Here is a 12,416-nt window from a genome sequence, read left to right as displayed (position 1 = left end):
CCCACCAGAGGTTGACCTCTGACGTTTCCTCTCAGTTATCAGTGTCCTGCAGTAAAAGACAGAGACATTCACAGATTTGAACCAAAATGAAACAGGCACATTCTCCAAAGGTGATCAGCAAATGTTAACAGTGCCATATCTTAGGCAGACACACAGTCAAGGAGACCGGAAAACATTCCCAATGTTTGTCAAGGTAGAGCGAGAAATATAAAGAACTAGTATAGGTCTCCATTGGAGGCTGAAAAATAGAAGTCTTTGATTTAACGTCCTGTCAAAAAAGATTCCACAGCATAGATGTGAAATAAATCAGCAGTCCAGACATGTGCTGCATGCCAGTGTGCAGTCAGCAGTCCTGCAGAGGTACCACAGCGAAAAAAGGAATCTTCTATCAATAAATATTCTGACACAAAGTCGCCTCTCTTCCCAAAATTCCCTGAATATCCACACAGACTCGTCACAAATTAAAAATCAGAACACACACACACATACGTCCATTCAAGTGACAAAAGGCTGGAGAGGAGAGGTTCATTTTGATTTGAGGAAGAGCTGAGTAACTCGCTCCACTGGACTTTTTAAAAGCAGCTAAATTAAACATTCTGATGTTGAGGTTTGTTAAAAGCATCACTTGAGAAGATAAGTCCTGACACATAATGAACCAAAAGCTGTCACTGTCCATGTTATTGGAATAATAATCTCATATCATTAACCCTTATTTTGGTAAATTGCAGTGGGAATATCCTTATATAGAAATCCTGGGGGGGGGGAGTATAGGTCATATCCTCAGACTTTACAAAATGTGTTTTTCTGTGTAAATATGTGTTGTCGAGTCAAAGTTAGGATTCATTTTATATCGCATTTTTAAAATTTTTTTTAGCAGTGATACTTGTGCAAAAGTCACAACATTTTATTTTTGTTGATAAAAACGAGCCAAGCGAACTTTGAAATGCGACGTATTTCCAAATTTCACAAATCCAATCCGATTTTACTTGCACTTTTTGCTCAGGTGTGTCTATATAGTTGGTGAAAATGAAAAAAAAAAAAAGATTGTCTGTAGGTTGTGCTGAAAAAAGGGATATAAGAGATTATATTTTAACATAGTAATGGGGAAAAGCAGCCTAAATGCTGGGGATAAGAAGAACGCTAAAGCCAACAGCCAGTTTACAGTGACTCCTGATCCTGGTCCTCAGGACCAACTGCCCTGCATGTTTCCCAACACACCTGATTCTAATGGTCAGCTCGTTAAGCACTGGTAACGAGCCACTCATGTGAATCAGGTGTGTTGGGGCAGGGAAACGTTCAAAACACGCAGTCCCTGAGGACCGGGATTAAGAAACACTGGATTAGCGTAACATATTAGCTGTCTCATAATATTGTCATACTATTAAAATGAAAAAAAAAATAAAAAAAAATCTAAAGCCAACAGCCTTAGGTTACATATAGTTTAGATACAGTTTACTCTTGGTATACTGCATTTACTTTTGGATAGTTGTGTTTTGGAGGTTATTTCAGTATTTTTCTTATTGTCAACAAATCCCAATAAAAAGAACATTTAAGCCTGTACCCAGACCTTGTCTTTTTTTTGCTAGTCGTGGTGGAATAACCTCCACAACAGTGTCTCTTGAATTTCCCACATATGCACATAAACATAAACTGAATCCACAGGGTCCTAGTTGGTGGGGGTTGGTGCACAATATGCAGTCAGACAAGGTCCTGATACAGGTAAAAATAACACACGAGGCTGGGATGCTGTCAGAACACGGACATACAGACGCTACAAACTAAAAAGGGAGGGAAGATGAAAAGACAGGTGTAAACAAAAAAGCTGGACTGGTAATCAAGGGAAATTAAGTAAAACACAGGGAAGAAGTCTAAATAAAAAATAAAATTGGAAGTAAACTCGGTAAAAAACATAAGGAAACATAACAACTAAAAGCTGGTTTTGGAAGTTTTGGTTTTTTCATATTTTGCTGTTAGCGAAAACAACCATTTTAATCTTCTTTAAAGTGACAGCCTTCCATGACTGACAAGAAAAATGGGACTAAGATGGGAAAGAGGTGATGAGCTAGGCTTTTATGGTTCACACAGTATATAACGGCGTATAATGGCTCTGGGTTACGACAAAAGGCTGCTGTGGCAAACGTGCTGCTATTTGTATTGTTTTGGTACTGGGAGCCAAATCTAAGTGTGTTTCTCTGTAACAGTAAGTCTATGTGTGGGTAGGTTAAGCAGGGAAGTGCACAGTAAGATTTAGCAGAAGCAATGCCAGTGTTGAGAAAAGGTGGCATGAGCTAATTTGTGTTTTGGGCTTTTGTTTGTTTCACTGAATCTAAATGATAACCGTTCAAAAAGATAGAATAAACTCAGGCTGCAACAAACAAATCTTTTCATGAATTAATCGATATTTTCACGATTAGACGTTTGGTCCATATAATGTCAGAGAATTTTGAAAAATGTGGATTGGTGTTTCCCAAGCCTTGAAATGATGATGTTCTCAAATGTCTAATGGTTTCTTAGACATGTATTCAGAAAATAATCCCATTTACGTATTTAAAAAACAAACAAAAAACACTCAAACTGATAAGCTGGTTATCAAAATAGTTGACATTTAATTTAGTGATCAATCATAATCGATTAATGGTTTGAGCCCGAGAATTAACACGTGTTAACTGTATGATATTGGGTCTGATTCTGTACCTCCTACAACAGTCAGGCTAAGGTATGGGTCTCACCTTTCAAGGACACTTTAGCAGAACTGATATTATCACCATCAGGTCTCAACAGAGTGATACAGTGAAGATTATCTTTCCAAAACTGTATCAGGATGACGTTGCCTCCCTCTCTGAGCCTCCACCCTCATCATTTAGGGTCCTGCTGAACGTGGAGAGTCTACTCTTTCCCTCCCTCCTCCTCCTCTCATCCCTGTTCCTTCTGTCCCTGCTTGGCATTTGAACAGTAAAATGGCTGTTAGTGTCCTCTGCTTTCACAGGAGACAACAAGGGCCCAGTGGGTGAAGTCACCTCTGGACTCTGTGAATGAGACTGGGTTAATGGTGTCAAGGAGCTGCTGGAAAACACAGGAGGTGAGATAGGGGACAAGGGCCCAAGAGGGGAATAACGTCTTAAGGAGACTCCTTGAAAGTTAACTGCAAGCTCCAGAACTAGTTTCTTAGATAGCCGTGGGTGGCAGAGGGGCATAGATGCTTCCTGTGGGGTGGGACGATGTTCACTGTGGGCTGATGAGTCACTGTGACCAGCAGCGGGAGGTTCCGACAGTGGAGTCCTGGCTCCTTCCTCGCAAACAGGCAAGAGGTCCTCGTCGTCTGGACTGTCCACTGATTGTGAGGAGAGAGGTGAGGCGGGGCTCTCTGGTGTGCATGGCTGCAGGCCCATGGTGGCTAAGCAGCTGGAGCCTGACATACCCCCCACTACATCATCCTCGTCCCCCAGCTGATCCCTGGCCCTGACCGGAGGCCCCTGCTCCCCCACAGTGCGGTAGCTGTGGAGTCCCAGTATGATCTGTGTGGGTCCAGGGGAATCCAGCAAGGGGATGTGGCCCCTGGCTCTCCCTCTGCTACGAATCAGGCGACCCCATAGATGCCCGAGGTGACGTTGAAATGGGGAAGAGGAGGACGAGCGGCGCGTTGAATGACGTCTGATCTGTCTGCGCATCGCCACCCGCAGGTTCTGTAACATAGAGGCCTGCAGGAGGGAGAGGGCACACACAATAATAAGTCTGTTCCAATGTTTTACAACTTACAACAGATAAAGGACTTGACATATTTTTTAGAAATGTGCATCCGAGAAGCTTTTTTTAGTAAAAGTTGGGAACCTGACTTTTATTAACCCTTAGAACACAGAGGATTTAGGCTGTTTTTCCCCATTAATATGTTAGAACGTATACACAGAGGCTATAAGAATGTACAATATAGAGTGTCTTATATCTTTTTTTTCAACACAACCTAGGCAATCTGATAAAATTATTTATTTATTTATTTTAATTTTCACCAACTATTTACACACACCTGAACAAATAGTACTCAAAACTTTTCAAAATTGGATTGAATTTTTTGGATTTGGCTTAATATCACAAAAAACAGATATCAAACGGTTTTCAAAGCTTGATTGTTAATTTTTTTCTGACAAACTTGAAAAAAAACTTCATTTATCATAACAACAAAAAAACATATAAACATAAAAAACCATATAAACATAAATAACTTTTTTACAATTTTTACATCAAGGCACGCCATTGTACAAAAAACGGTCGGTCTTAGACTAACTGCTGCAAACATCGGTTTATCACAGCTGAGGGCTGAAAATACAGAATCAGCATTCCCATCTAAATATGTGTGAATACTCTACCTGAGTAGGATTATATACTGGGAAATCCTCCACGGGAGGGATGAGACCCTGGGCGATCAGCTGACCATAGGAGGGAGGAGCCTCTCTCTGAACAAACTCTGCCTCCATGCGAGTCATCTGAGTCTCGAAAGCCCTGGAGAGAAGACGGGGAGGAGAGTGAGAGAGAAATACAATCCGTTTGAAAGATGCAGTGATAGAATGAGACAGTTTATTTTTGACCTTTGAGACAAAACGTTTCAAGTGGGTTGCCATGCTGACAGGTTAATTCAGACACCAAAGGCCTGCACACACTCTGCAAGAACAGAGTAATAATGTTCCTTTTTCTCAAGGTGGCAAGAACAAGAACAAAGTTAGTTCTGGTCAGGACATTTCATACTTCACAAGAAACTCAAGGGCAGAACTCCTGTGAAGTCCTCATAGGGAATGACAACATTTCTGCATTAACCACGCCCACTTCACATTCCTGGCCAATGACACAATAGCTGCTGGACACCACACAAGAAAAAGGTCAAGAACACGAAAAAATAATGACGTCATTCTGTTCTCAGCCCTCGCAGAGTACGGCCTTAAGTGTGACCCACCTGTACTCCCTGCTCCTGAGTGAGTGAAGTTTGAGAGCACAGCCGAGGGCAATGACGAGCAGCAGGCTGCAGACCAGACTGCCGATCAGGGCGGCAGTGATGACTTTCCTGGGAACTGCAGCCAGGCAGTCTCTTTCATCGCTCCCGTCTAAGCAGTCCTCCTGGCCATCGCACCGCCACGTCTCAAAGATACACAGGTTAGTCCCACAGTGGAAGTTTCCAGGTTGGCAGTCGTAGCAGTTCTTCTCATCCGACCCATCGGGGCACCTCTTCTGGTTGTTGCAGCGCTCCGAGGCTGGGTAGCACATGCCTGCACCTCCCTCACAGGGAAACTCCCCGTCTGGACACGTTGGGCAGGCTTCCTCGTCGCGGCCAGAGGGGCAATGCCAATAGCCATCGCAGCGCTGGCGTTCAGAGAAACAGCCCTGGTCACTGCCACAGGGGTGTTCACCGGGAAAGCAGTATCCTTTGACCTAAGAGGGAGGAGGAGATATACTGTATGTCACCATCTAGACACCAAGTGGATGACGACACATGAGCATTTTCTCTGCGTCAATTTCTCTATCAACTAATCAGAAGTGTTGATTTCTTTAAGATAAATAGAAAAAACGAGGAGATTAAAACGTAGGGTGAGCTTAAAGATCCACATATGAAGGACAATGGACACGAATGAAAGATTTAAAAGGTCATGTGACATGAAGGGTTTATTGAGTAGAAATTAAGTATATATCCCATAACTGTTTTTTGCAGTCTTAGAATAAGCCTTTAAGGCGTTTTCCGGCAGCTAGCCTATTATCATTATTAATATCCCTTTAATACATATACTGTACATGACCTACTGCTTTAGCAGAAAATGTATAGTATTATATTATATACAGTATATATTATTATACTATTATCTTCAACTAGACCATTACCACATTCTTTGCACATCAATTCATCCACCACTTATTCCTTCCCTTGTTCTGTGTCTCTTACCTTTTTTAGGGTCCGAGCCACAAATGGCAGGGCCCCCGGGACGGTTCTTAGTTTATTATTATCATTATTATTATTTCTATTTCTATGTGGCCCTCTCTGCACTCTCAATTGCCCCACGGGGATAAATAAAGACGGATGGATCGGAATCTATCGACATATGTGCAGTCTTAGCATTACCTAATTCTTACACACTGGACCTTTAAACCATATCTACCTGATATGTAGCATTGAAGCCATGTCCAGGGCTGTGAGGCTGGGCAATGTAGAGCACACTCATCTCTCCGCGGCTCGACTCCAGCAGCACCATGCGTCTGTTGTTATGATGCGACAGCACCTGTAAAAGATGCTCCGCCTGCTGCAGCAAGCCGTCGTACACATGCAGCGAGTCTCTGGGCCCAAGCTGCAGGTCCAGCTGCAGCATGATGGGTTTGGGGTCCTGGGTGTCCAGCAGCCAGGAACATGTCAGCTCTGACGCAGTGCTGCGGTTAGGCCGGAAAAAATCTGGGGAAGCAAAGGAACCATAGAAATTTCTCAGGTGTTTGCCACAGGCGGTGTCGGGGCAACCTAGCTCATCGGTTCCATCGGTGCAGTCCCGTGCTCCGTTGCAGCGCAAGGCAGCCGGAAGACAGCGGGTGGACTGAGCCTCAGTGCAGGGCAGGGAGGCAAAAGGACAGAGGCCGGGATGAGCCTCAGTGGGAGGCGGGGAGCAGCTGCGTTCATCGGTGCCATCGCCACACTCATCCTGACCGTTGCACTTCCAAGAGCGAGGGAGACACTTCCCATTCCCACATAAGAATTCATCCGCTTGACAGCTGCTCTGACCGAGGTGACCTGCAGAGGATAACATTAACAGGTAGAATGTGTTTACTTAGACAAATTAATTTTAGTGTTACTTTAGAAGATGTGGAGACAAAATCAAAACAAAATAGAGAAGCCACACTTAATGCCTTAAAGCTACGACCTGTATTTGGTTTACACTTATTTACCTTATCTACTTTTACAGTTTTTATCTACAGAAATCCTCTTCATGCCCTGAGGTATTATTCAACATTTAATTTCAAGTCTTCACCAGCTCACAGTGGATACACATGATATGAACATTCATGCTGTCAAGCCATGATTGTTTCTATGCAATACAACTAATATGGTTAAGATTTATCAATTCATGTAGAAATGTGAGAATTTGGCACAATAATTCAAGCTCTGGTCACATTGTCATGCATTTCATTCATTTTCATTGACAATAACCACATTATTGCTAATGTTTCAGATTATTTACATTTTGTTCATCAGTACATAAAGGTTGTTTGAATTAATTCTGCATGTTTATCATTCAAACAGCACCTAAAAACACAACCTGCTAGGAGTCCATGAATCACTCCTCCCCAAAGAGTTTTCAATAACTGAGGTTAAGTTTTGGATTAAGGATGACTTCAGTATACAAGCTTGTCTGTCTTACCTCTGATGTAAGAGAGACGGAAACCCTGGGCTTGTCCAGAGCTGTTGGCCTTCGAGTGGAAGTAAAGCCACATGCGCCCCCTGGTGGAGATAATGGGCGGCGGTAGCATGGAGCCACACAGCCTGAACTCCCCATTCCTCACAGGGTCAGCAGCAGCCAGTCTCCCAAACAACCTCCCGTCTCCGCCAGGTCAAAGTTACGGAAGCTAAAGCAGAGCATTGATCATTTCAGGTGAATCATACACAAACATATCACACGCCATGTGAGTGCAGCGTGTGTAAGAGTGATGATGCTTACCTGATGGTGATGACCTCTCCCTGTCCTCCCTGGATGTGCCAGCTGCAGTTGACTCCAGCAGGGTAGTTTAAAGGCCAGGAGGGGCTGTAGATGACGCCCCTGCGCTCGGTGTGGACCTCCACCTGCTCACTGCAGCCTGCTGGAAAACAAAGAGAAGAATAACTGAATTCTCTACAGTGATCTGCCAGGTTTCATTATTCTGGTGGTTTTACAATATTGAGCAAAAATCAAAACAAGAGAGTACAGCCTTCAAATGTTGTGCATAAATTGTCAGAAATAATAGATGTGTTTACTGTCATAGAGGAGCAAAACAAATTTTAGAGGCTGAAATAAGAAAACATGGTCAGAGGAGGACTAATCTGCAGATGAACAAACATTACATCAGTTGTGCTCGTGAGTATTTCTGCCAGCAGGATGTGCTGAAGTTGATGAAGGAACAGGACACCTATGTACATTAACATTATTCTTAGACACCAACGAAACATTCTCTTTTATCCGTGGTGATCAAGAGTTGTGCGTGATCCATACTGCTGCTGCCAGAACCCTAACCAGGTCCCAAAAAGTCATTTAAAGGTGTGAGGACCAGCCAAAATGTCCTCACTCCTTACGGTTTATATGATTTTTGGTCCTCACAAATACAAGAACACACACACACATACACATAATGGTTTGGTATTCTCTGTGTGGACACTCTTAGACAGAATGCATTCTCCAGCCCCTTACCCAAACCATAACCATCATAAATAAGCGCCTAACCTTAACTTAAAACCTAACTCTAACCCCTAACCAGGTCTTAACCCTCATAAAGTCCTGTTAAAGTTGCGTGGACAAGCCAATATGTCCTTGTTTTCCACACAGCCTACTAAAGACATGCACACACAGACTCACTTGTTTCTCTCTTTTGTCTCTATGATCGGGGTAAAAAACAAACAAACGATCCTGACCGTACAAATGAGCTTTTATGACGTCACACTGGAGCCAGATGAGATGCTGCAGCAGTCAAACCAGCAGCCAAAGAAACACCATGGCCTGCTGCCATAGCACCACTGCTCCAGGGAACAACACTGGCCCATCCAGGAATAAACACAGGCCTGTGGGGAGTGTAGGCAAAACATCCTACCGCTTTATAAAGTGTGAAAACAATGGAAAGGAAACACATGCGAGAGACAGATGCACGACTAGCACAGAACGTGCTCCGTGATGATGACCTCACACCAGGACACAGCAGCAGCAGCAGCAGCATCTGCTCCATTCTGCTGAGTGTGTTTGTCTCAAGCCTTCCTTCATGAATCAGTGTAGTCAACAGAATGAAATGCAGGGCGATGGACGAGGAGAATGTTTTAGAGATGGATATTCAATCCACGACCGGCACTGGACCAGGTCGTGAAGTGCAACTGCACAGTGTTGGATTTAGGTGCAGCAACTCTGAACATTTGATTATAGGAGGGTTTGTTCGCCATCCATCCATCATCTACCACTTTATCCTCCACATGAGGGTCTGAGGGCTGTGCCAATCTCAGCTGACACAGGGCGATGGGCGGGGTACACCCTGGACAGTTCGCCAGTCCATCACAGGGCCACATATAGAGACAAACAGCCATCCATTTTCACGCTTGTGGTCAATTTACAGTGTCCAATTTGCCTAATTCCCATATTGCATGTTTTTTGTACTGTGGGAGGAAAACCCCCACTCACACACACACACAGGCAGAACATGCAAACTCCATGTAGAAAAGGCCTTACAATGACCATAGAGCGCTAACTCCAAAGTTATCATGTTGTAATAAGTGAGGGTTTAGGTTGAGCTGCTGCATTCTATTTCTGTCAAACCGGTCCACAAATTCAAAGCATTTAAACTTTTGAAAAAAAACACAAAAACAGAAATAAGACATACATTCTTTTGAGGACATGCTAAAATATTAACAAATACTCAAATTCAAAATAGTATGTTAAAAGAACAAACAATGCATTTTTTTTAGCAATATTTAATCAGCAACTTTTTGGGAAAGTGCTCAGGGAGTAGATACTTTCACGGACATCCACTTTCCTATTTCTGTGTTCTTCCTTTAATGCCTCACCCGGTTACACACATACTAAACATAACATAATAATATCTCTGTCTGGTATGCAGTGAATTAGAGGCCTAAATTAACACAAACATCAAGAACTCAAGCCAAAAACCATGACATTGTAAATGTCATGGTTTTCTTACCAATGGTATTCTTATCACACCAGGTTAACTGGTTACCTTTATTACATTTTTCATTTATTTTGCTATATTACAAGGTGATGTCTTGCATTTTTATACTTAGTGGGTTTTTTTTTTTTCAAACACATTTAATCCCCTGAAGCTCTGAAAGTGTGCCTGTAATGAAATACAGAGATTATGGCTTTGGTATGATAAATGTCAGGTTTTCTGCTTACTCAGCTGGAAATATGAGTCTGAAACTCAATGTAGCATTTTGTGTGTGTATGTGTGTGTGTGGGTGTCTTTGTGAGGACAAAAAAAAACCAGACATTTTGTTTTAAAGGGCTTTTGGGGGGTTAAGACCTGGTTTTACGGTTAGGGTTAGAATTGGGTTTAGGTCAGGGTAAAGATTAGGGTTAGGGTTAGGCCCTTAGGTGTGATGGTTATGTCCTTGAGTGTCCTCCCTTTGAATGAAGCACAAACATGTGTGTGAGGGAGCCAGAGAAAGACTTTGATGTTGCAAAAGCACAATAGGTGCCGGGTCAAACAAGTATGAACATGTGTTCACTATGTGTGTTACATGGATTATGTGAACGCAGCTTGTGTTTTCCCCCTTGTTTTCTCCTCCAGTGCATATAAATGACTTACTCAAAGGCAATGAAAACAAAGACTTTTTTTTTTAACTCTAAAGCCATTTTACAATAACAAAAACATACAGCTGTTTTAAGCCCCAGATTCACAGAAAGAGGAACAAAATAACGTTTATAAATGTCATCACAGATTGAATTAATCGAGAGAATAATTCAGTTTAAAACAGGGCAGAGAACCAGTTACCTATTTTATTGTTGTGGCTGAGTGGTGTCAAACTGTTGACACAATGCAATGTCTCATACTCTCACACACCTTTAAAATCTGCAACACTTTGATAATAAGGACATGGGGAGGAGGGGGAGGAGGGGTGAGATTGACTGGCTGCAGAGAAGCAGTGATGTAATGCTGATAGCAGCATCACATTTGTGAGAGAGCATCCATGTTTCCACACAGAGCCTGATCATTTACCCACCACAGATCAATACCTCGGCAGATTCCTGCACAGTGAAACCCTCATCCCCACACTCACAATGAAAACACGAGTGTCTCAGTAACACTTTATGGAAGACAACAAAAGAAAGGGGGGGTGAACCTCAGCTGTAACAGGGGAGACTCAGGTATTGAAACACACACACACACACACACACTCGAAACAATAACATGTAGTGACTCTGCAGCTTCATCACCTGTGTGAACACACACACACAGACCGTCCACAGAACAGTGGATGTGGATTCATTGTTTTTGCTCTGATTTCCCCCCCCACTCACCTGCACAGAGCGGAGAGCAGCGGAACCACAGCAGTCCCAGCAGCAGCAGCAGTAGCAACACCGTCAGTCCCATGGTCCGCCGCTGGGGACGTGTGCTCTAATCTCGGCCACAGTCTCCACCGTTTGCTCGACATGTGTCTCCTCCTCAGTGTGTGTCTTCCTCATCGCACAAACACCGAGCACACGCCGACTGACCATCATCGTCGTGGGAAATCCATTGTGGCCTCCGCAGTCTCCACCAAAACACCGGACTTAAGTTAGCTAAAATGGCGACCCGCAGGATTTCCTGTGTCTGTGTCTTCAAAATAAAAGCCGACCAAAACCGTTACAGCAGGGGCGTCAAACTCAAGTGACCTGGGGGCCAATGAGCGTCTAGTCTGGTCAAGAGGGGGCCGGTCTATAAAAAGAAAGTGGGGAAAAATAACAGTCATTATTACACAATATTCAATCATGGTATAGCAATAAAGATATTCATGATGATGTATCACAGATTTTCAAAGTAAAAGTGCTTGTTTTGATATGGAATGACGAATACTTGCACACTGAAACTCACTTCATGGCAGCACATGGACAGGAGGAAAGGAAGTGGGCTACTAACCAGAGGGTCGCTGCTGGTTACAAGGGCTAGGTGTCACTGAGCAAGGCATCATATCCCCTTTGCTACCCGGGTGCAGATAACTGCTGCCCACAGCTCCTGTGCCAGGCCTGTGTGTGTTTACTAGTGGTGTGTTAAAAGGATGAGTTACATGCAGAGGTCCAATTCTACACCAATAGGTGTGTGTGCAAAAATAACTCATTTGAATTCATTGTCTGTAATGTGTGTTTTTGTTTAATCTATTTATTTTATTCTGTTGCGATAACTGTAATAACTGGAGACAATAAGGTACTTATATGCACCTGGGAGTAATGCGTGTACCTCACTTAGGAGCAGCCCTGCCCTTGACCTGTTGTGGGATTTGAGCCAGCCTCTGGTTACAAGTCCAATTCCCTTTCACTTGGCCATGGGCTGCCTTTATAAATATTGATCATGGTGAATTTGACCTCTGAATTTAAACCATCCTCTTTACACACACCAGAACCAAAGTAGCACTGTCTTTATGTCATTCTTTGAGAAGAACAAGACTCACGCTGTGTTGGGCCCTAATACACTGATGCAATTGCATAAATGTATTGTATGTTACAAAGAATTAC

The 12,416-nt window shown here is 43.1% G+C and overlaps 1 protein-coding gene across 1 annotated transcript; it reads right to left on the bottom strand.

Moving 5' to 3' along the window:
• Window positions 1-1,073: 1,073 nt before the first annotated feature.
• lrp3 (low density lipoprotein receptor-related protein 3) lies at window positions 1,074-12,235 on the bottom strand. The gene is given in 8 exon segments (XM_044031225.1): window positions 1,074-3,698; window positions 4,362-4,494; window positions 4,943-5,415; window positions 6,135-6,751; window positions 7,380-7,523; window positions 7,526-7,584; window positions 7,677-7,812; window positions 11,226-12,235. Coding segments are annotated over 8 exon segments (2,517 nt in total). The 5' UTR covers window positions 11,299-12,235; the 3' UTR covers window positions 1,074-2,816.
• Window positions 12,236-12,416: the final 181 nt, after the last annotated feature.

The sequence above is a fragment of the Solea senegalensis genome, linkage group LG7, assembly GCF_019176455.1.
Source record: "Solea senegalensis isolate Sse05_10M linkage group LG7, IFAPA_SoseM_1, whole genome shotgun sequence".
NCBI lineage: Eukaryota > Metazoa > Chordata > Actinopteri > Pleuronectiformes > Soleidae > Solea > Solea senegalensis.
The sequence above is the reverse complement of the archived record's forward strand: the minus strand, read 5'-3'. Positions and strand labels throughout refer to the sequence as shown.